This window comes from Suncus etruscus, chromosome 20 (genome assembly GCF_024139225.1).
Source record: "Suncus etruscus isolate mSunEtr1 chromosome 20, mSunEtr1.pri.cur, whole genome shotgun sequence".
In the NCBI taxonomy this organism is placed as follows: Eukaryota; Metazoa; Chordata; class Mammalia; order Eulipotyphla; family Soricidae; genus Suncus; species Suncus etruscus.
The window spans coordinates 36864837-36888641 of NC_064867.1; the positions used below are offsets into that span (position 1 = coordinate 36864837).

Consider the following 23805-nt stretch of genomic DNA (forward strand, 5'->3'; position numbering starts at 1 on the left):
GCTCCCGGAAGTAGCGATCGGGGCCTCCTGATTGGCTGCAAGCAGCTGAGCTGACAAGGGCGGTGAATGAGAAGCGAGCGTGGCGACGGAAGAGGTGGGACTTCCGGGGTCTTCTTGAAGCACGCACGCAGGCTTCGCTGCCCTCACTTGTCCACCAATGCCACCACTTCTGGCTGTGCCAACCCAGGCCTGGGAGGTTTGCGCCTCCAGCACCTCACTAGGTATTGGGGGTCACTGGGCACCAGCACCTCCTTTTGGACCCTCTGCTCTCTCTCTCTGGCATGCCACAAAGACCCAATGATTGCCAACATTCCATTTTTTTTCTAAGAATCAATATAATTTTTTTTTCTTTTGAAATAAATACAAACGAGCCTGAAAGGTTGGGAAGAAATCGAGGGGGGCAGTAGGAAGCGGGGCACAGGCTTTTTTTTTTGTTGTTTGTTAAGTACCAAATGACTCTGGCGCGACCCGGAAACGCAGTTACAAATGAGAATAATTTAAATTCTCCGCTAATTACAGTATTTACAACAGCAGGGGAGGAGGGGGGTCACCTGGTGCCCCTCTTCCAGGCTGGACAGACATCTCAGTCCCACTGCTCGGCGGCTGGGCAGAGGCCAGGCTCACCGCCTGCAGGGCCACCAAGGCAGAGGCGCTTCTTCTGGGCAGAGGCAGGTGGCCTGCGTGTTGCAGTGTCCTACCCTAAGCTTGGCCCTGCACCCTGGACTCCAAAGCCACCAGGTCTCAAAAGCCTGTGCACCAAATGCCCTTCTCTTGGTGCGGCCGCTGTGGGTCCTGGGAGTGTGTCCAGTACAGTCCAGCTGCACTTGGGGGCAGGCGGGACCTCCCCCACCCCGCTTCCCCTGAGACTGGCCCCAAGACCAGGAATGATTCAGTGCAGAGGCCGGCGTGGGTGGCGCTGGGTCAGTCGCTGTCGCTGCTCTCGCTGCTCTGCTCGCCCTGTACTTTGCTGCGGTGCTGCAGAGCCCGGTGGTAGGCGATCTGGACAGACTTGCGGATGTTGGATTTACGGCCCTCCAGCATCTTCTCCTTGTCCAGATCCTGGTTAACGCCCAGAGGAACCAGCTTGGTTCTGGGCAACCACTGCCTGCGGGACAAAGCGAGGAACAAAGCGAGTCATCGCTGGGAATGCAAAAGAGAGCAGCTTGTCTCCTCACTCCTTGGTTAGGTTCTAGAAGGTGTGGGGGTAAGCCCAGAGGTGCAGGATGAATGAACCCTGACTTAACCTGAAATACGTACCCTGCCTAAATCGAGTCAGCAAACATTACCTATGTCAGAGTGACAGACGAACAGACTTGGCAGAGCCCATTTCAGCTTTGTGTATCCCCACTGTGTCATCATGAAGGCAGAAGTGGGGAACACTAAGCCAAGAAGTCACCCAAGTCAGGGCAGGAAGGAATGGGGAGACAACCCCCTATTTGTCAAGCACGATGACCCCTTGGTTTCTAGTCAGCAGCCCACTCAGATTGGCCTTCAACTCAACTGGCCTTTCCTCAAGGGGCTAGCTAGCTAGCTTGCTACCCACTAGCTGGTAACAGCTTGGTTTGGTGCCAGTTTCTTGGCAGCAAGCTCTCACACTCGGGATCCACCCAGGGTGGTGAGAGTTACCACAAATGTTGCCGTTTCGTACCAGGTTCGCTTGTTGTCAAAAAAGAGGACGAGGTAGAGATGCTCTCGGGCTTCCTGGGTCATCTGCTCCCCAAGCTTCAGCACCTCCAATGGTGGGACAGGGATGGGAACTCCATGATGGAACATACCTTCCCGGGGCATCTTTGGATCAATGATCTAAGGGAACAATAAGAGCTGCGTTTAGTTCCACTTCTTCCCGAGTGTTCCAGTGTGAAACAGAGACAAGGGGCCCAAAGCAGAGGAAAAGGGAGGGATGGAAGAACGAGCCGCACCAAGAGAGACTATCCGCACCCAGCAGAGGAGGCACCTACCAGAGCTGGGTATGATGGGTACCCTCGGCATTTGGCCCACACCAAGTCCAAAGCATCCAGCGGGGAATCTTCTTCCTCCGACAACCAGCCAGCTCCTCGGCTCAAGTTCTTCCTTACCACTGCACAGGAAGGGAGGAGAGGGGAAATGTCAGCAGCCAGGAGCTGGCACAATTCTGCACTCCCAGCCTCCCTGGCCCCGTGCAAAGGTACTTACTGCTATGGCTCACACTGCGGCCTGCACTCACTGAGTAGGCCTCATTCTCCGTGCCTGAGGTATCTTCGCTGCTGTCCTCTGGGAATGTTCCCCGAGAGAAGGAGGGTTTCCCCCGCCCTTGTTTGGAAGGTGTTGTGCTGAGGAAAAGACAAAGAGATAGATCTCAGCTCACAGGAGACAATGAGGATCGGCTTGGTTGGATGTCCCCCTTCCTCTGTTTATAGGGACTCCCAACACAGCAGAGGGGAGGCCAGGGGATTGCTCCTGGGATACTCAGTGAATGTAGCAGCCAGGTAGCTGCTCCATCCCTTGGAGCCATGTCTCTGGTCTCGATGCCCCCTTCTTTAAACCCCCAGGGTCATGGCTGGAGATAGTACAGCAGGTAGGGCACTTGCCTAGCACACAGCCAATTTGGGTTCAATCCCTGGCATCCCATATGATCCCTGGGGCACTGCCAGGAGTAATTCCTGAATGCAGAGCCAGGAGTAACCCCACGGCTTTTTTGAGGGTGACCAAACACTTAAAAAAATCCCCAGGGTAGGAGCCAGAGAGATAACATGGAGGTAAGGCATTTGTTTGCCTTTCATGCAGAAGGACGGTGGTTCGAATCCTGGCATCCCATATGGTCCCCCCTGCCTGCCAGGGGCGATTTCTGAGCATAGAGCCAGGAGTAACCCCTGAGCGCTGCTAGGTGTGACCCAAAAACCAAAAAAAAAAAAAAAAAAAAAAAAAACCCTGGGTGAGGCTAAAGCCACAGTACAGTGCAGGTAGGGCACTTGCCCTTGGTCCCCCAAGCCAGGAGCAATTTCTGAGCATATAGCTAGGAGTAATCACTGGGTGTGGCCCCAAAACCAAAACCAAACCATACACACACACACACACACACACACACACACACACACACACACACACACACACAAAGAAGTATGCCCTGAGCAATTTCTGAGCATATAGCTAGGAGTAATCACTGGGTGTGGCCCCAAAACCAAAACACACACACACACACACACACACACACACACACACACACACACACACACACACACACACACACGTATGCCCTGAGAAGCACTGGGTGTAACTTCACCCAAAATATATTATCAGGGTCTATGACTTTTGGAAAACAGGGGGCTACATGAGGAATTCTCAATCCAGACACTCCTGGGTCTATATTCTGCTCTGACTTAGGTGGGTGGGTGGAGTTCATGAGGCATTCCTGGTCTAGGGGCATACCTGGCCAGATCAAAATTGTTTCTGTCTTTGTGTTTGAGCCACACCTAGCAGTGCTCAAGGCTTACTTGGGCTGGTGTTCAGAGATCACTCCTGGAGGGCTCAGGGGGAACATATGAGATGCCAAGAACCGAACCCAGATCTGCTGTGGTGCAAGGCAAGGCAAGCACCCTATCTGCTATAGTATCATTCTGAGCCTTGCAGCAAAGTATTAAAAATATTCACTTGGTGTGTGTGTGTGTGTGTGGGGTAGTACTCAAGAGATTTTATGGGTTTGGGATAAAAATCAAGCCCAGGGGGGCTGGAGCGGTGGTGTGGAACGGTAAGGCATCTGCCTTGCTGGTGTTAGCCTAGGACGAACCAAGGTTCGATCCCCCGGCGTCCCATATAGTCCCCTAAGCCAGGAACGATTTCTGAGCACATAGCCAGGAGTAACCCCTGAGCATCACCTGGTGTGCCCAAACAAAACAGAACAAAACAAATAAACATATACCCTAACCTTTTGAACTGTTTCTCTGTACTTACCCCAATTACACCCAGATTTGTTTATAAAGGAGAACACACAAACTAGGAATTTGTTTTTGTTTTGTTTTGTTTTGTTTTGGGGTCACACCCGGCAGCGCTCAGGGGTTACTCCTGGCTCCATGCTCAGAAATCACTCCTGGCAGACCCAGGGGACCATATGGGATGCCGAGATTCAAACCAATGACCAATGACGCCTTACCTCCATGCTATCTCTGCGGCCCCAAGGGAATTATTATTATTTCATTTTTGGGTCACACCCACATGCTCATGGGCTATTCCCAACTGCTGTCTAATGGTCCGTGCAGTGCCAGGAACTGAGCCTGCGCTTCAAACACGTATGTTCCTTGGCCTGAACTAGGAGATCTGTGGGGCACTACGATTTCCTTCCTTCCTTCCTTCCTTCCTTCCTTCCTTCCTTCCTTCCTTCCTTCCTTCCTTCCTTCCTTCCTTCCTTCCTTCCTTCCTTCCTTCCTTCCTTCCTTCCTCCCTCCCTCCCTCCCTCCCTCCCTCCCTCCCTCCTTCCTTCCTTCCTTTCTTTCTTTTTTTTGGGGGGGTCACACCTGGCGGTGCTCAGGGGTTACTCCTGGCTTGTCTGCTCAGAAATAGCTCCTGGCAGGCACGGGGGACCATATGGGACACCGGGATTCGAACCAACCACCTTTGGTCCTGGATCGGCTGCTTGCAAGGCAAATGCCGCTGTGCTATCTCTCCGGGCCCATTAAGATTTATTTCTATAAAGTACTATAGTAAGGGCCAGAGAGATAGTATGGAGGCAGGGCATTTGCCTTGCATACAGAAGGATGGTGGTTGGAATACTGGTCCCCCGAGCCGGGGGAATGTAGAGTCAGGAGAACTCCTGAGCACTGCTGGGTGTGACCCACCTCCTTCCCCCCCCCAAAAAAAAATACCATACCAGACTGTGCTAAATAAAACTGCAGATTACGTCAGGCCAGATGGCCCCAATTTATATTCTCTGCTTGAAACCACTAGCTCAAGCCAGCAAAGTCCCTTCCAGGAGGGCACTATTCTCATCTTTCCTTTTTCTTTTCCTTCCTTTGTCAGAAACTCCTGGGCTTGCAGCATCTCAACTTAGACTGAGGGGCCGAAGTGGTAGCACAGCGGTAAGGTGTTTGCATTGCACACGGCTGGCCCAGGACAAACCCGGGTTTGATCCCTGGCATCCCATTAAGGTCCCCTGAGCCTGCCAGGAGCAATTTCTGAGAACAGAGCCAGGTGTAACTCCTGAGCACCACCGGGTGTGGCCCCCAAACCAAGCCAAACCGAACCAATCAACCCAGGCGAAAAGGGCTGCCCACCATTTCCACAAGGAACTTGCAGAAGGCACCCGGGGGGACTGGTACCTGGTGCGGTCCGAGGCGGCACTGCTGCTGCTGCTGCTGCTGGAGTCCGAGTCCGAGCTGCTCCGGGGCAGGCTGCAGTCATTCCGGTACACCAGAAAGCTCTTCTTCACGGGCTGGTTTCCACTGCTGAAGCCATTAGCTGGTAAGTCTTGGTTGACGGTGGGAAGAGGAGGAAGAGGGACCGGTCAGGAGAATACAAGACGAGAGATGGCACAGGGAGAGGGACCCAAGAGCTCGCCTTCCCCTTGGTGCTGCAATATTCCTCCAACCAGGCCAGCAGTGCCAGCTGTGGGCAGTGCCCCGTTGGTAGAGCCCTGGTTCTCCCTTCCTTTCTGGGCAGTTCTTGGTCTTAGGACATCAGGAGATCCCCAGGAGGGTGAGAAGAGAAGAGGTGAAGTGAAACAACGGAGGGGCCTGCACAGGGGTCTAGCTGGGTGGGCGGCTGTCAGGTCAGGGGCGTAGAGGGAACGGAACGGAGAGGCCCTTTCAGTGCTGACATGTTAGGGGCCAATGAAGGGGCAGGTGGGAGTTGTGTTGGGAAGGATGGCAGCTTTGCTCTCTCTCCTGGGGGGCTTGGGGGGCTGGGTGACGGTGAGGCTCACCCATTGGGGGGTCTTCTGTGGATTTATCACTGTCGCTGTCTGAGCTCGAACTGGGCCGGGGGCTCCTACCCCGCTTGCGCTGGCGAACGGGGCCCATGATGGGGAGCTGGGGGGGCCCCACAGGACTGCCTCCGTGGCTGGGGGTCATCTGGCTCTCCCGGTTTTTGGGGGGCCGGCCCGGCCTCTTGGGCGGTCCAGCCGTCTTCGGGTTCTTTTTGGAGAACAGAACTGAGGTTCTCCTGCCCACCTCATGTGCGGGGGTTGAGGACATGTTGGGACCCAGGCCTGGAGCAGAGAAAGAGAGAAGGAGAGATCGTGAGGGGCCTGGCTGGGAAGGGGGACTGGCCGGGGGCCGTGACTCCAGCTAGAACCAAGAGGTGATCTGGGCAAGGGGGACTCTCCTGCAGATAGCCAGAAGGAGCTAAGAGGCCCAGGGACAGGAGGGAGGGAAGGAGGAAGGCGGCTAGTGTGCAGGAGGGCTGCTGCCTGGGGGCTGGCAGGGGCTAAGTGTGCTGCAGAGGCCAAGGCTAGCAGCTCTGGGGTGCTCCGTGTTAGGGTTCAGACCTTTGCTCATCTCCTGGCTGCTCTCCTCGGCGGCGCTGTCCGTCTGCCCGTCCTTGTCACAGGTGGCCTGGTGGGGTGTCAGGCTGCCCCGGCTGCAGGGCCCGTGCCGGTCGGCCCCATCCCGGCCGGTTTCCCGCTGGTGTGCCAGCTTCCGCCGCAGAGCTGTCATCTCCTTCTTGATCATCTTGGCGCGCCGGGAGCGGCCCACGCTCTGCTTGCTGGCATTCACTTCATCCAGCCGCTCCAACAGCAGCTTCAGCTGCTCTTCCACTGGCAAGTGCTTCTGGTTTTCCAGCAGAATCAGCCGCTCGTCATCAGCTGTGAAGAGTGAGGTTGGGGGGGGCAAGATCAGACTCAGAGCAGCACCCCCCAGGATACCCCTGCAACACCAACCCATGCCTGGTGGGAGGTTGACATCGAGGCAAAAGCTGTGCTAGGCTGGGGGGCAGGACTGCGGGCATGGCTAGCCCTTCACCTGGTCTGTCTTCTTAAGCAAGCCCCCCAAATTTCCTGCCCCACCCCCTTCACTTCCTGCCCATAGCGCCTGCTTCTGGGAAGGGGCTTGAGGGGGGGGGGGAGGAAGCTGCTCATCCGGATATATGTGGCTTATCACCCACCATCTTCGGTGTGGTGTGGGGCCTCGTCTCCAGCCAGGTTGTGGGGGAGATGCATGCCCGTTTCGAAGTCGATGCCCATTTTCTCGGCCTGGCGCCGGGCCTGGCGGAGCACCGCGCCCCCCTGCTCTCGGAGCCGCACGGCTGCCCGGTAGAAGATGGTGTCCTTGGCGTTGTACTTGAGGCAGTTGCTGACGATGAGGTTGAAGTCCTCCTCAAAATCGTCAAAGTTCAGGTAGCGGTAAGCCTCCAAGTTCTGCTTCATGGTGAAAAAATCCATGGGCTTCTTGATGTGGTCCAGGTAGTCAGGCACCTGGGAGAGCAGGCAGACCGTGGCTAAGTGGAGATACGCCCTTCCTTTCCCGGGAACCCCTGCTCCTAACAGTCCCCCCTAAGGTGCTTCTAGCAGCTGCCTCAGCTGCCTCCCACCAGTTACAGGCAGGCCTGCAGCAGAGGAAGGAAACCAGTTGCAAGCTGTGCAACCCCTCAAGTCTCAGCCTCTGGGTGTCTTCTGGAAGAGTGAGGAAATGACAGCCAACTGCAGCACTGGAAGCACCCTTACCACCTAGAGGGGCCAGGGAGGCTTCGGGGCATGACCTGGGAATCCTCTGGAAAGAACTGCCTTGGTTTCTAGAGCTCTCTGGACTGACCATGCAGACTTGGATGGAGACTGCAAACTCAGACCTCTTGTGTTACAGAGAGAACAAAAAGCCTGCCACTCAGGACCTAGGGCTTCAGAGCTGGTTCTTGAGGTACTGAGCTTTCTAAAGGCTCCGTTCTACGGGTTAGCACCCCAAAATTGTCTTCTTGCCCCGGGATTACTCATTTGGAAAACTCAGTCAGTCCCTGCCTCCGGGGAAGAAGTGCGGACTGCCTCCCATTTCGGGAAATGGAAGGGACAAGACAGTCCAGGTGACATAGGTGGCGCCAGCTTATTTTGGAGCCCCAAAGCCACGAGCCCCACTTTTCTGGGTCCCCGCCTAGTCCCTGGCCTGGACCTGCAGAAGGGTCCGACTGGGAGCAGAAGAGAAAGAAGGTGGAGTGAGTGAGGGAAGGGATTCTTACTTCGTTCAATTCGGTTACCTCAGACAGAGGGACCGGCTCGCTGAAGATGTTGCCCGTGTCCTTCTCTTGGAGCTGCTCCAAGGTTTTGCGAAGGAGGATGAGGAAAGGAGTGAGCTGCATCTCCATGGCAATCTGCTGGACCTTGATCTGACAGAGAGGCAGGCCCAGTCAGCCAGGCCCGGACCCAGGAACATGCTTCCCTCCCACCCTACTGGGCCGACTTGCTGGGTTCATCTTCTAGAAGTCTCTCTGCTACTCTGACCCTCCCTGCCTCACCCCCTCAGGCATCCAACACAGGTGTCTGCTTCCAGGTTCAGGTTTCCGTTCCAACGCTCCCTTGACACCCTGTTTCCAGGCCTGCCTCTCCCCGTCTGTCCTCTCCTCTGAGCCACAGCCAGCCTGGGAACACTCACCGTCTCCCTTTTGAGCTTCTCCCGCTTGCGGATCAGTTCCACCAGCAGCCGAGCTCGCTCTAGATCGTGCCTGAGCCGCTGCCAGGACTTGAGCTGTTCTTTGAGGGCCCAATTCTTATCTTCGGAATCTCTCTGCAGGCACAAAAGAGGCATCAAGAGATGGAGGGAGGCCCAGGAGAGGCCAGAGGGAGACCTGGGACGCTTGGGGTCAAGGGTCAGCAGAGGAAGAACAGAGTGATTTTCTTGGTGGCTCAAAAGCATATTAAAAAAGCATCGCCCTGGCATCCACAGGGCCTGGCTGGCACAGTCTTCAAGAATAATGTCTGTGTGAGTGAATGGATGATATGTAGGCAGGCTGCCCTCCCACTGAAATGCTAACCTACAAGAATTTCAATGTGAGCCCCCACCCAGACATGGACTACTGTCACAGACCATGTCCCCAAGCCTCTCGGCTTTCGCACCCAAAAAAACCAGAGAGAATCTGACACTCTACCCTGACTTGATCGCATTGTACCCCAACTTGATCAGAGTTCCTCTGCGACTGCAGGTGTGTCTGCAGGCGCCGAAGCAGTGGGACGCCATTCCGGGACTGGCGTTTCAGCGTCCAGTAGCTATGCAGCCGCTGCATGAACTGGCTCTTTCTCTGGATGGTCAGGCGGTTGGTGATTTTACTGAGCCTGAAAAGCAGGGAAATGGAGAAGAAAACCAACTGGGAACAGATAATCTAGAGAACGGAAGACAGGGGTGAAAGAGAGCACGCCAGGGAATGAGCACGGTGCTTCGCACGCAGCGTGTCTGAGTGTCCTCCCCAGCATAAGCTTCCCTGAGCACCAAGCAGGACTGACCTCCAAGCTGCAGTGTGTAGAACCAAAAAAAATAAAAGAACGAGAAAGGCCAGAGTCCAGGAACACGCCTCAAAATGCTGGAGCACATATTTGTACATACAAAAGCCCTGAGTTTGCTCCCCAGAAATGCACCCACGCTTGCAGTGGCCCAGAGCAATGAGCACGGAGCATCCAGTGAGCATACACTAGTGCGCCCCCCCACCAAAAACAAAACAAAACAAAATCAGAATCTGTAAAAGTTCCTAAATGAGGGACTGGAGCCAAAGTTTAGGCGACAGGGCATTTGCCTTGCACATGGCCGACCAAGGTTTGAGTCTCAGCATCCCATATGGTCCCCCCTAAGATGCCTGGAGTGATCTCTGAGCAGTCATGAGCAAGCCCTGAGCATGGCCTCTGGTCATGGCCCCCAAAAAAGCCAAACAAAAATATCCCTGAATGAGGACTAAATCTCTTGCTAGGCTTATGACAGAGCTGGGGATGTGGCAGAATGCCCGCCTCGTGTGTATAAAATCTTGGGCTCCCCCTAAGAGAGGCTTCCAAGTGTTGAGGAGGAAAGCCTGTGATAATGGACACAAGGCAAAGAGTAATCTAGTGCCACCCAGGACAATGTGGGTATCAAAGAGCCATGCACCCTAACCAAGCAGATCCCTTATTCATTATGGGGTGCAGAGTAGCCCGGACATGGTTCGTCCTGTGGCGACTGACTGACCCGAGTTGGAGTTTTTTGGGTTTTTTTTTGTATTTCAAGGAGAACTTTATTTTTAGTCAGTTCTCTTAGATTTTTTTTTTTGTATAAGTGACCACGTCATTTGTAAACAAAGTTTTATTCCTTACATCACAATCTCTATTTCTTTTCTTTTTCTTTTCTTTTATTGAGTTGGACTGACCCGCCTAACCTGAGTGTGCCAGGAAGAGGAGTCATAAAGGAAGCCACCAAGGCGCATGAGAACACTTAAAATGATGATGAATTCATCTGCTGCACTGACCTTTCACAACCCTCGAGTGGTTACTGCCCATTTTCACCCCTCAAATCCAGTTCGCCCTTCACATTCAGGCCATTTCCCCCACTGGAGTTTATGTCCTAAACCATTCTGACACTTGTCAGGTCTGGAGGGGGTTCTGGCTCACAGTCACTGCTAGGCATAACCTCTTTTGTTTTTAGGAGAGGTCACACCCAGAGATGCTTAGGGGATTACTCCTGGCTCTGCATTCAGGAATCCTTCCTGGCAATGCTCAGAATATGGGGTGCCAGTGATCGAACTTGATCAGCGCATGCAAGGTGGTACAGTACTCTCCCCTCTGCACTACCGCTCTGGCCCTATTGGCATGACCTCTTTTGGAATTCAGGTTCTTGAATGTCTCTGTGACTTCCAACAGGAAGCTAAGCCAGTGGTGGAACCCCTTCCAAGATTGTCAGAGCCTAAGAGTCGGCCTGTCCCCACTCCCCACGTACCTATGGGGTGGGATGCAGGGCACAGACACCACGGGAGCCGCCGCCCTCTTCTCGGCGAGGATCTTCCGTGCCTTCTTCATCTTGATCCGGGACTTGGCCTTGGCCTTCTTGACCTTCTCTGAGCTCCAGCTTTTACCGTCTTCCTCCTCTTCCTCGTCGTCTTCCTCGCCCTCACTGTGGGACAGGGCAGGCAGACGGCGGGCAGAGCCGGGGGGCGTGTGGATGTCACAGTAGGCAGTCTTGCGGACGCTGAAGGAGGTGCCATTGGCACCCGTCTCCCGCACGGGCTCCATCTTCATGTAGAGGCCGGCCTGCTGGGCACAGGTCACATGGAAGGCAGTGTAGCAGTTGGCCTTGTGGCACTGGATGCAGGCGCCTGAGCCGCGCTGCTTGCAGATGTAGCAGGTCAGCTTCCAGCGGGCCGGCGGGATGTGCTCGATGCTGTCGATGGGCTCCAGGAAGACCGTGTTGGCGAAGCAGACCTCGGGGATCCACAGGGCGCACACCACGTGGGCCCAGCGCCCGTCATCTGTCTGCTTGAAGGCACCGCCCTTGTTGGGGCACAGAGCACAGTCCACGGCGCGGGAGGGGGACTGCAGGCAGCGGCGGCAGAGCCACTGGCCCTCGGGGATGTAGGGGACCCCGTAGCACTCCTGGTGCACGGCCAGGTTGCACATGTCGCAGAAGAGGATGACGTTGCTGTTCTGGCACTCGCCGTCGTTGCAGATGCAGCACACGGCGTCTTCGTCCACCAGGGCGTTGGGGTCCCCTTTGTTGTGGCTCTCGAAGTAGGACTCCTTCTCCAGCCGGTCCATTAAGTACTCAAAGATTTCCTGAGGGATGGGGCTCACGCCTTCCGTCTTCCTGCGCTCGTTCATGATGTCCAGCCAGATGTAGTCCTCCTCGTCCATGTCGTATTCCACCTCCTCGTCCAGCTCCTCTGCGGACTTCTCAATGTACCTGACAAAGACAGAGGCCATTCGAGTTCACGAGACTGTTGCTTTCCTCCTCACAGTGCATCACAGCGCATCTGTTCAGGCCCGTTGTTCCAGCCCTCCTTGACCTGCCCCCCAGGAATGACACACAGGCAATAGATTCTTTCTTGTTTGGCCCACTTGAGAAAGTGGTGGAGCAAAGATAGGAAACCCAAAGCACATGCCTGGCTGCTCTACTGCCCACCCTAGGAGCAAGAAAAGGCTGAGCCTGAAGGAAGGAAATGAGGCGCTGAGCTCCCGATCATCTGGTGTCCCTTATATATCACATAAAAATCATCTTAACATTAGCTGCCATTGGGGCTGGAGCCGTGGTGCAGGGCTTAAGGCGTCTGCCTTGCGCACGCAAGCCTAGGACAGACCGCAGTTTGATTCCCTGGTGTCCCATCCAAGCAATTTCTGAGCGCAGAGCCAGGAGGAACTCCTGAGCGTCACCAGGTGTGGTCCAAAAACAAACAAAACAGGGGCCGGGCGGTGGAGCTAGAGGTAAGGTGCCTGCATTGCCTGCGCTAGCCTAGGATGGACCGCGGTTTGATCCCCCGGTGTCCCATATGGTCCCCCAAGCCAGGAGCGACTTCTGAGCGCATAGCCAGGAGTAACCCCTGAGCGTCACTGGGTGTGGCCCAAAAAAAACAAAAAAAAAAAAGAAAAAAAAACAAACAAAACAAACAAAAAACAAAACAAAAAAACATTAGCTGCCATGGACCTCACCAAGCTGCAGGGTTCTTCTGTCAGCTGAGAGCAGGGGTCTCAAACTCAATTTACCTGGGGGCCGCAGGAGGCAAAGTCGGGGTGATCCTTGAGTGCAAAGTCAATAGTAAGCCTTGAACATTGGGGGGTATGACCCAAACAACTAAAATAAAACAAAACAAAAAAAGATTCCTCTAGGGCAGGGCCACAAAATGTTGTAGGGAGGGCAGAGTTTGAGACCCCTGGGCCACAGGAACTATCTGTTCTCCTTAGATCGATGAGATAATAGTAAAAATAGGTCAGAACAACGGGTACCTTTACTAAGAGCCAGAGGATCCATATACTCATGGCTCAAATTTTGTGCAAGACCAAACAGTAGCTTAACTGACTGGTAAAGAACTGCCCAGTACGTGACCGCATGAGCAACAAGTGGCAAACGGGCGAGAGAGATAGACAGCACCAGCACAAAGCCTAGAATATTTGCCTTGTATGTAACCAACCCAGGTTCAATCCTCAGCACCCTAAAAGGTTTTCTGAACCCTTAGGAGTGATCCCTGAGCCAGACTGCCAGGTGTGGACTCAAACCAAAGAAGCAGGAAGTAGTAAAGCTCAGATTCAAGCTCCATCGTACTACAATCTGTACCTTCCTCAAGGTGACAAGTATCCTCAGCCTTGAAAATGGTTGTGACTCTCAGGGCTAGAGCGACCTATCAGCCTTCGGCTCAGCCCAACACATGGGCAGTGTTGTAAGAGTGCGCTCCATCAGGGCTGGAGCGATAGCAAAGTGTTTCGGGTGTTTGCCTTTCATGCAGCTGGCCCGGGTTCGATGCCCGGCATCCCATGTGGTCCCCCGAGCCACCAGGAGCGATTTCTGAATGCAGAGCCCGAGTGCTCCCAGGTGTGGTCCCAAACCCAAAAATAAATAAATAATAAAAGTGTGCAGCCTTGGGGCCGGGCGGTGGCGCTGGAGGTAAGGTGCCTGCCTTACCTGCGCTAGCCTAGGAGACGGACCGCGGTTCGATCCCCCGGCATCCCATATGGTCCCCCAAGCCAGGAGCGACTTCTGAGCGCATAGCCAGGAGTAACCCCTGAGCGTCACCGGGTGTGGCCCAAAAACCAAAAAAAAAAAAAAAAAAAAAAAAGTGTGCAGCCTTAAAATAAAAATGCACTCCATCCTCCAAAGAACACCCAGTTTCCTCCCAGGTAGTGACACAAAGGCAGGCTGTCTACCACGTAAAGGATCTTGGCTCTTGGCACCCCACCTGCTCTCTCGATTCCTCGAGGAATATCAAATATAAGCAAGAGAAAACAGTGTGACTAGGTAGATAGCTTCAAATATTCTAAAAGACTTGGGGGGGTTAGTGTTGGGGGAATCCAATCCAGAGCCTCATGCATGAAAAGCATGTTCCCTACCACTCAGCGACATTTCCACCATCTCGGATTTTTATAAAAAAAAAAAAAAAAGCAAATCATTGCCCAAAACACCTGCAGTTCTGCTATCAGGAGCAGCTAAATTGCATGCAACACGCATCCCGACTGATCCAGGGTACAGCTGAGGACTGCCACCCTGGAGAACAGTTGCAATTCCCACAAGGAAAGAGGGAAATGAAATTGTGGGGCGGAAGGAGGAACAAGGAAAGGGCTGGGCCGGCTGCCTCTCAGAGTAAGAGATTGCTGAAGAAGCACCAGGACATAGAGGAGCCCCAGAGTCTGAATGGTGGGGTGAGAAGGATTGTGGGTGCTGAGAGGTGGAGCTGTACTAGTCAGGTGAGAACTGGAGAGGAGCTGGAGGATGCTTTAGAGCAGTGCTTTTCAATTATTTTCTGTCATGCCCCCCTAGGAAGAAGAAAAAATTTTTCGTGACCCCCCCCCCCCCGCGTGACTGTAAATAGTATCTTTATTAAAAACAAAAACAAAAACAAAAAAAAAACCCCCCAAAAAAAAACTTGGGCCCGGAGAGATAGCACAGCAGTGTTTGCCTTGCAAGCAGCCGATCCAGGACCAAAGGTGGTTGGTTCAAATCCTGGTGTCCCATATGGTCCCCCGTGCCTGCCAGGAGCTATTTCTCTTTTTTTTTTTTTGGTTTTTGGGCCACACCCGTTTGACGCTCAGGGGTTACTCCTGGCTATGTGCTCAGAAATCGCCCCTGGCTTGGGGGGACCATATGGGACACCAGGGGATCGAACCGGGTCCGTTCCTTGGCTAGCGCTTGTAAGGCAGACACCTTACCTCTAGCGCCACCTTCCCGGCCCCAATATTATGTAATCTACAGTGCCTAAAATATACATTTTGTTTATTTAAATCTTGGATAGAATTAATCAGTTTGATTCAATACATGTGATCCATTAATCCATTAAAGCCACTTGAAGAGGTAAATTTTTTTTTTTTTTGGTTTTTGGGCCACACCCGGTGACGCTCAGGGGTTACTCCTGTCTATGCGCTCAGAGTCGCTCCTGGCTTGGGGGACCATATGGGACACCGGGGGATCGAACCGAGGTCCGTCCTAGGCTAGCGCAGGTAAGGCAGGCACCTTACCTTTAGCGCCACCGCCCGGCCCCCGAGCTATTTCTTTTTTTCTTTTTTCTTTTGGTTTTTTTTCAGCCACACCAATTTGATGCTCAGGTGTTACTACTGGCTAAGCTCTCAGAAATTGCCCCTGGCTTGGGGGGGACCATATGGGAAGCCAGGGGATCGAACCGCGGTTCTTCCTTGGCTAGCACTTGCAAGGCAGACACCTTACCTCTAGCGCCACCTCACCAGCCCCCAGGAGCTATTTCTGAGCAGACAGCCAGGAGTAACCCCTGAGCAACGCCGGGTGTGGCCCAAAAAACAAAATAAACAAACAAACAAAAAACTTTAACCCACAAAACAAAACTATATAAAATAATCTGAGCTGATTTTTGAATCAGAGGTGATGTCTGGATGAATGGCTCCAATGAGCACGTTTTGCAATGCAGAGCTTTTCGAAGCGGGGTTTGAAGCAGGACACAGCAACTCTCAGCTCCAGAGACATACAGAGACAGAAACACGGGGCTGAGCTTGTTAGGACAGTGTTTGCGCCCCACTATTTGAGAATCACTGCTCTAGAGCAAGAGCCTAACATGCCTGAGGAAAACCTGAGCAGCATATCTCCCCACTCTGATACCACAAAGAGAGCCTCAGGATCCCAAGCACCACAGACTGGCACTAGGCCAGTCTCTGTTAGGCAAAGCCTCGGGGCCTTCACACATTCTCAGGAGCCCTATTTATTTATTTTTGGTTTTTGGGTCACACCTGGCGGTGCTCAGGGGTTACTCCTGGCTCAGTTTTCAGAAATCACTCCTGGTAGGCTCCAGGGACCATATGAGAGGCCAGGGATAGAGCATGGGTCCTTCCTGGGTCATCTGCATGCAAGGCAAATACCCTACAGCTGTGTTATCACTCTGGCCCTGCCCATCAGGAGCCTTATTTAAAAAAAAAAAAAAAAAAAAAAGGAGGGAGGGGCTGGTGAGATAGCACAGTGGGTAGGGCTTTTGCCTTGCTAGAGGCAGACCAATCCCAAGTATCCCTTATGGTCCTGAGCCTACAAGTAACCCCCAGCACCACTGGGTGTGGCCCAAAAGCCAAGGAAAGGGAAGGAGAAAAAGTCCAGGGTTGTGGCCTTTGTTAAGGCTGCAGCTGAGCTTGTTCCATCCCAGAGTCACTGAGCCCCCCAAGACCAAGTACTGCTAGAAGCTACAACTAAGCACACAATCAGAAGTAAGTCCTGGGGCCAGAGAGATAGCATGGAGGTAAGGCATTTGCCTTTCATGCAGGAGGTCATCGGTTTGAATCCTGGTGCCCCATATGGTCCCCGTGCCTGCCAGGAGCAATTTCTGAGCCTGGAGCCAGGAATAACCCCTGAGCATTGCCGGGTGTGACCCAAAAAACCACAAAAAAAAAAAAAAAAAAAAGAAGTAAGTCCTAAGCACAGCCAGGTGTGACCCAAAAAAATTTAATAAAGAAAAAAAATGAGAAGGAAAAAGAAAAGGAAGAGGAGGAGTGGCCATCATGCACAGGGGGAAGAGAACAGTGGCTCTGGGGCTTATCACTTGGTTCTCATAGGGCCGCTACCAGAGAGCTTCAGGGGTCTCAAATTCAATTGACCTGGGGGCCGCAGGAGGCAAAGTCGGGGTGATCCTTGAGTGCAAAGTCAGTAGTAAGCCTTGAACATTGGGGGGTATGACCCAAACAACTAAAACAAAACAAAACAAAAAAAGATTCCTCTAGGGCAGGGCCATAAAATGTTATAGGAGGGCCACAAACGGCCCATGAGTTTGAGACCCCTGGCTTAGATCCTCAAATTGAATACCTGGACTGAGGGGCTGGAGAGATAGCACAGTGGTAGGGCAATTTGAGCTGACCTGAGGGACCTGATTCGATTTCGGCATCCCATGTGGTCCCCAAGCCTGTCAGGGGCTATTTCTGAGTGCAGATCCAGGAGTGACCCCTGAGCGCCGCTGGGGGATGGCCCCAAAACCAATCAATCAATCAATCAAGTTAAAAAAAAAAAGACTTTTCGATCAAAAAAATAAAAAAGCCAAAAATCAGGACTGAACTTGTGGTAAAAGCTACCTTTTATCATACACTCAACAAGTCCTCAAAAATCAGGCCTTCTGGGGCCAGAGCGATAGCAGTGACAGGGCGTTTGCCTTGCACGCTGCTGACCCAGGAAGGACCTGGGTTTGATCCCTGGTGTCCCTACCATATGGTTCCCTGGAGCCAGCAATGATTTCTGAGCGCATAGCCAGGACTAACCCCTGAGCGTTACCGGGTGTGGCCCAAAACCAAAATAAAATGAAACAAAACAAAAAAATCAGGCCCTCTAATTTGTTGCTTTTACAAACTTGCACAAATACCCTCCATGCTTTAGATGACACATTTTCTGGTTTGAGCTGTTTTGTTTGTTTTGGATTTATACCCAGTAGTGCCTAAGGCTTACTTCTGGTTCTGCGCTCAGGTCATTCCAGAGATATTCGGGACCAGTACAGGGTACTGGGGGTTCCACTGTACTACTGCTCAGGCCCCCAACTTGCAGAAGTTCTTTTTGTTTTTGCTTTGGGGCCACACCTGGCGGCACTCGGGGCTTACTCGAAGTACGTACCCATGATAATTAGACGAATTAAACCATGCTAAAGCACAGGTAATAAGAACAAGGGTTGGGAAAGGTACTGCAGATTTACAAGCTGCTTTTAGGACTCAGGTTGGTGTTCTGTATCTAGACTGCTCTGTAAGTGGCTCATTCGAACACAAGACTGCTACTTCTCCCACGGTCATTCAGTGACAGGAATGAGAGGGTCAAAAGGAGGTCTTTTGGGAAGGTGGAAACAATGCAATTCTGCAGAGATGTGTGTGTGTATGTATGTATGTATGTATGTATGTAGTAAAATAGTTTTCTTTAGAGAAATATTAGAATGGAGTAAAAGAGTGAAAGACATAGAGAGAAAAAAAGAAAAGAATGCATCTTGAGATGAGGGTCAATCCAAAATGGGGAATGTGCCAGAACCTAGGTTGGAGTCCCAATTCAGCTGCCTACTGGCATGTGGCCCCCTTTCTGCACCCTGGTTTCCTCATGTGTGTGGTGGAGAGTAAGGCCTGCATGAGAGGGAGCTAGAGGAACAAGAGGACAGCAGGGAAGGCATTTGTATTTCATCAGGGGTCTCAAACTCAATTTACCTGGGGGCCGCCGGAGGCAAAGTCGGTGTGATCCCAGAGTGCAAAGTCAGTAGTAAGCCTTGAACACTGGGGGGTCTGACCCAAACAATTAAGACAAAACAAAACAAAAAAAGATTCCTCTAGGGCAGGGCCACAAAATGTTGTACGGAGGGCGGCAAACAGCCCGCAGGCCGCGAGTTTGAGACCCCTGCACCAACCCAGGTGAGATCCCTAGCATCCTATAAGATTCCCCCAAGAGGGGGCCGAAGAGATAGCATGGAGGTAAGGCGTTTGCCTTTCATGCAGAAGGTCATCGGTTCGAATCCTGGCGTCCCATATGGTTCCCCATGCCTGCCATGAGCAATTTCTGAGCATGGAGCCAGGAGTAACCCCTGAGCACTGCTGGGTGTGACCCAAAAACCACAAAAAAAAAAAAAAATCCCCCAAGAGGGGCCAGAGAGATAGCACAGCGGTAGGGCGGTAGGGCGTTTGCCTTGCAAGCAGCCTACCCAGGATCAACAGTGATTCGATCCTGGCATCCCATATGGTCCCCTGTACCTGCCAGGAACGATTTCTGAGCACAGAGCCAAAAAGATTCCCCCAAGAACTGCCAAGAGTAATCCCTGAGCACAGAGCCAGAAGTAACACCTGAGTACTGCCAGATGCTCAAGCATTATTTCCCTCCACCTATATAAAGGGGCTACAGCGATAGCCCAGCGGTAGGGCATTTGCCTTGCACGTGGCTGACCCAGGAAGGACCCAGATTCAATTCCCAGCATCCCATATGGTCCCCGAATCTGCCAGGAGTGATTTTTGAGTGCAAAGCCATGAGTAACCCCTGAGTACTGCCAAGTGTGCCCTTCCCAACCCCGAACCCTCCCAAAAAAGACCTGTATGAGAGAATGTGAGAATGAACAAAGGACATCTGGACAGCGCTCAGTGCAGCGGTCACTGCCATCCCGAGCTGGGATGCCGGGCGCTTCCCTCGCCCGTCCTTTGCTTGCCTTACCGGTAATAGGAGGTGGGCCGGGGTGGCGCATCGGGGGTGTCCTGTTCCAGCTCGCGGTACACCACCTCGGGCAGCTTGGGCGTGGTGCTGGCGGAGGCACTGTGGTGGTGGTGGTGGTGGCTGGAGTCCTTGCGCTTCTCCTTGTTTTTATGCTTGCCCGACTTAGGGGTAGCAGCTGGGGTCTCGGTGTTCTCCTTATTGCTGCCGTTCTCAGGGGCCTCCTCGGGGGCCTCCTCATCCTCCGACACCACGTCCAGGTTGTCGAAGATGCTGATGCGGTGGACGCGGCCATGCAGGTCGACCTCCACCATGCGCTGGGCCTGGGCATAGCTCATCACCTCACGGCCCGGAGACTGGGACACCTCCGAGGGGCTGGGCGACTGCTTGTTGGCCGGGCGGGACTGGCGCCCCTTCTTCTTGTGCTTGCGGAGGGGGGTCTGCTGGGGGGGCGGCGGGTTGTCGTGATCATAGTGGTACAGGTGGTATTCGATGCCACTGTAGCTCTTGTAGACCTTGCGGCAGGTCTCCACGGGGCACTCATAGGGTGGTTTGGTGGCCCGCAGGTTGTGGCAGAAAGTCTTCACGTCGAAGTCCACCCCCATGCTGTCACATCTGGGGGTAGAAACAAGTTAGCAAGAAGCCAGAGAGAGCCCCTTTCTGTCCCCCCACTTCTGCCCCCTTTAGCCCACCCGCTGCCCAGAGATCCTAGCCAGCCTTACTACCTACCGCCAGGCATCAAAAAGCCATCTATATTCACGGCCACCCTGTTTTATGTCTCACTCAATTCCACAGTAATCTTTCTTCCAAATCCCAACACGCAGTCAGTTCCTTGATTCCAAACTTCCTGCTACTCCCCATTTCGTGCTCTCCCAATCCCCAGGTGTTCCTTGTTTTCTAACCCTGGTTTGACCCTCCATACTTTCTCACCAAGTCAAGCGTCTAAGTATGCAAGGCAGGCAGGCAGGCATTCCCTAAATATACTAACTTGTTATTATTGCAAGATACCCGAGGAATGAGTTTTCTCTTGACAATGAGTTTTCTCTTGTCACCTCCATTGTGATGATTTCCCTGTCTAGCCCCAGGAGACGTGTTTCTATAGATCCTACTCTCACCTCCACACCGTGCTTACTTATCATTGCTGCCTGTTTCGTCTTTCTCCCTCTAGACTGGGAGCAAAGCAGGGACCAGAGCCTAGACTCGACTTCCCCCTGTACTGTACTGAATGACTGTTGGATTGAATATTCAACCTGTTGCATGAATTCAACCTGTTGCATGCATGCCTGATGAGTTTCTTTTTTGGCAAGGACCTGGAGTTCAGAGACATGGATGGATGCAAGCCAGTGTTGGCTTGCCTGTGAATTGTGAATTGGGGGGGAGAAGACTGTGTTTCATCATGGACTCCAGGAATAAAAAGAAATTCTACCTGCCGGATTATAGGAATAGAACCAGCTCATCCCTGAGGAGTGAACAAAGCGAGATCATTTCGCCAGGGACAGCAGCAAGGGGTCCATGCTCCCATACCATGCAACACCAACTATTGAGTGTGACTCTTTATTTTTTTCCCCTCCTTGGTTTTTTGGGTCACACCCTGCAATGCTCAGGGGTTCCTCCTGGAACCTCTAGGCTCAGAAATCACTCCTGGCAGGCTCGGGGGACCCTATGGGATGCTGCTGGGATTCGAACCACCGTCCTTCTGCATGCAAGGCAAATGCCTTACCTCCATGCTATCTCTCCGGCCTCTAAGTGGGACTCTTAAGGGAGCAGAGACAGGTCAGGACAGCATTGCCTGGATATTCTGAGCCTCCCAGCTAGCTGCTGGGCCAGTGGACACAAGAGTATGCATACCAGGAACCCGGCCTGGGCCTACCTAAGCCTACCTGCCTACCCTTTCTCTCTGGGGGTGCCAAACCAACTCCGCCCCCCCCCCATGCAACATTTCAGAACACAACTACTCTGCTCCCTGACAGTGCTGCCCAGTGGTCTGCCCTCTCCTGGGTTTGCAACCAGCGGAGCTTTTCGACCTTTTCCTGCTGAAAAAAATGTGGCTTTCATGAAGGAATCTGGCAATGCAAGCATGATGAAAACAAGCAAGCAAGCAAGCAAGGCTTCCCCTTCCCTTGCAAGTCTCTCCCAGGGGGGAGACCCTGCTAGGCCCCAGGGAGGGAGCAGGTCTCTGCCAGGTGTCTCCCTGAGTAGGTGAGAAGTGGGGGTTCCCTGGAGAGACCCAGGAGGGGAGCTCGGGGACCCCCCCCAAAGCATTCTGCATGGCAAGCTGCAATCCTCACCCCAGAGGCCTGATCCAGGGGGACCTGGGTGGGTGTGGGCATGGGTGCAAGGCCGGGTGCAGAGTCAGGAGAGATGGGGGCTGCCTTGAGGCCTAGCTGGGGCACCCCAAGAAGCTGTCAGGGAGCCCCAACAGAGCTCCCATCCCCGGGGACACCCCCATCTCCACTCCCACCACCATGCACAGAGACTCACCGGCCACCTCATCGCAGAGGGGGCCCTCCGGGGCTCCGACCCCGCTTGCTCGGGGAGGCCGGAGGGGGAAGGTGGAACCGGGGAGCCGGAGCCCCAAAACGGGGCGCCTTGCCTCTCGCCCCTCCCGGCCCCCCGGCTTCCCGGGCTTCCCGCGCGGGACCCCAAAGCCTCAGGGGTCTCCGCTCCGTCGGCCGCCGTCTCCCTCCAAAATCCCCACCCCGAAAGCCGGCGGGAAGGGAAACAATGGAGGCTCCGGGAGCCGCGCGGGGCCGGCGGGGACGGTGGCGGCAAAGGCAGCCGCAGCAGCAGCGACGGTGGCGGCGGAGGCGGCGTCTGCGCCTGCGCGGTGGGAACGCGGCGGCGCGGCGTTTCCGGGCGGCACTTTCGCCACCGCTCCGCGCCCTCCCGCAGTTCTTAAAAATCCAAGACGGCCTACGCGACCCTTTGGAGGGTACCGTGGCGCTTCTATGTTAAAAAGGCACTTATAGAGCTAAACTTAGCGGCCACCGGGAGCCGCAGACGGAGGGACGGTTGTGGCGAATCTGCGAACGCGGACGAGGCGCCTCGCGCGGGCCTCGGCGCTGGAGCCCGCCCTGGGCTTTTCCCCGCCCCCTCCCTCCGCCCTCCCGCGGCGCGGACCCAGACGGAGGGGCGTGTCCGGGGCGTGGCTAGTCGCCCTAGAGACGCGCGCCTGGGAGAGAAGGGGCGTGTCCGGGGCGTGTCCAGGAACCCGAGCGAAGCGCGCCGAAGCCGGACGGGGCGGGGCTTGAATGGGGGCGTGGCCAGGAGCCCGAGCGACGAGACTGGGCGGGGAGAGGGGGCGTGGGAGTGGCTTAAAGGTGGGGCGGGGCCATCTCTAGGTTGAAGTGCGGGGCGGAGCGGGGGGAACGTGATTGGTCCTTAAGGAAAGAAGGCGGGTCTTTTGAGGCTCTGGGCGGTTCGTGATTGGCTGGAGCTGCCTGGGAACGTACGTATTTCCCCGGCGGCCGGCAAGTGGCCGGGAAGGGGCGTGTCTTAGAAAGGGGGCGTGACCTCTTTGGAGGGCGGGTCCTTGGAAAGTGACGTAACATAATGAGTTTCCCGGGGGCGGGAGCGGTGGCGCAAGCGGGAGAGCGTCTGCCTTGCATGCAGAAGGACGGTGGTTCGAATCCCAGCACCTCATATGGTCCAGTCAAGCTAGGAGTGATTTCTGAGCACAGAGCCAGGAGGAACCCTCTCAGTGTCATGGGTGTGGCCTAAAAACAAAATAATAATAATAATAATAATAATAATAATAATAATAACGGAAAAATAATAATAATGGTTTTCAATGCAACTGGGTCAATTGGAACGCTAGGAACTTGGGTTCAAGTCTTCCTCCCTCCAATTCTGTCACAAGGAATTCGAACATTACTGTCAGCTCTTTGGGACTCTAGCATACTTGGATGCCATGGAGATCACCTGGGGGGTCATGGAGATCTTGCTCAACAATCTCTGTAGCTGAATTCCATTTTTCAATTGTCAGATTAGGGTGACAAGTTCTTCCAGAAGCATTAAGAAGTCCCAAACATCTGGAAACTTAACATCTGATTTTTTTCTTTTTTTTAATTTTATGTACATCTGATTTTTTTTTTCTTAATGAAAATCTTCTTGTATTTGACCCACTCTAGTGTACTTAAGGTTTGGGGGGGTGTCTACCTGTCTGTCTATGTCTGGGTCTGGGTCTGGGGCCACACCCAGATGTGCTCAGGGACTACCCCTGGCTTAGTTTTCTGGGGAAACTCCTCTTGGTGCTCCGGAGATCATGTTATGTGCTAGGAATTGACCCCGAGTTTCTGCATACAGTTATGTTCTCCAGCCCACTAAGCTCTTGTTCCGGTCCATTGTGTATTATTTCTATGTACAGTGTCTTCCTAAAGGCGTCTTGGAGGGCCACAGTGATAGTACAGTGAATAAAGTGCTTACCTTGTACCTGGTCAGCTCTGGTTTAATCCTCTCCATTTTATATGGTCCCCTGAATATCCCCCCCAGGAATGATCCTGAAGCAGAGTCAGGAGGAAGCCCTGAGCACTGTTGTTGTTGGCCTCCCAAACAAAACAAGCTATAGATAGATAGATATCAATATTCAAGAAAATTTATC

The 23805-nt window shown here is 53.5% G+C and overlaps 1 protein-coding gene across 1 annotated transcript; it reads right to left on the bottom strand.

The window, feature by feature from the left end:
* Positions 1-322: 322 nt before the first annotated feature.
* On the bottom strand, positions 323-21963 carry BRPF1 (bromodomain and PHD finger containing 1). The gene is made up of 14 exons (XM_049766254.1): positions 21687-21963; positions 19209-19820; positions 10845-11804; positions 9040-9223; positions 8547-8678; positions 8152-8280; positions 7072-7381; positions 6455-6772; positions 5891-6175; positions 5289-5436; positions 2173-2309; positions 1959-2077; positions 1649-1803; positions 323-1105 (listed from the first exon to the last, which is right to left on the bottom strand). The coding sequence occupies exons 2-14, from the start codon at positions 19808-19810 to the stop codon at positions 922-924; spliced, it is 3663 nt and encodes a 1220-aa protein (XP_049622211.1). The 5' UTR covers positions 19811-19820; positions 21687-21963; the 3' UTR covers positions 323-921.
* Between the last annotated feature and the right edge of the window lie 1842 nt (positions 21964-23805).

What these genes read in the sequence shown, in the direction of transcription:
- BRPF1 (XM_049766254.1), bottom strand. Translation starts at nt 19,810, where the DNA reads ATGGGGGTGGACTTCGACGTGAAGACTTTCTGCCACAACCTGCGGGCC. An exon ending in CCCTGCATCCCACCCCATAG is followed by an intron (nt 9,224 to 10,844) that starts GTACGTGGGGAG and finishes CCTGCTTTTCAG; the next exon opens with GCTCAGTAAAATCACCAACC. An exon ending in AGAAGCTCAAAAGGGAGACG is followed by an intron (nt 8,281 to 8,546) that starts GTGAGTGTTCCC and finishes CCTCTCTGTCAG; the next exon opens with ATCAAGGTCCAGCAGATTGC.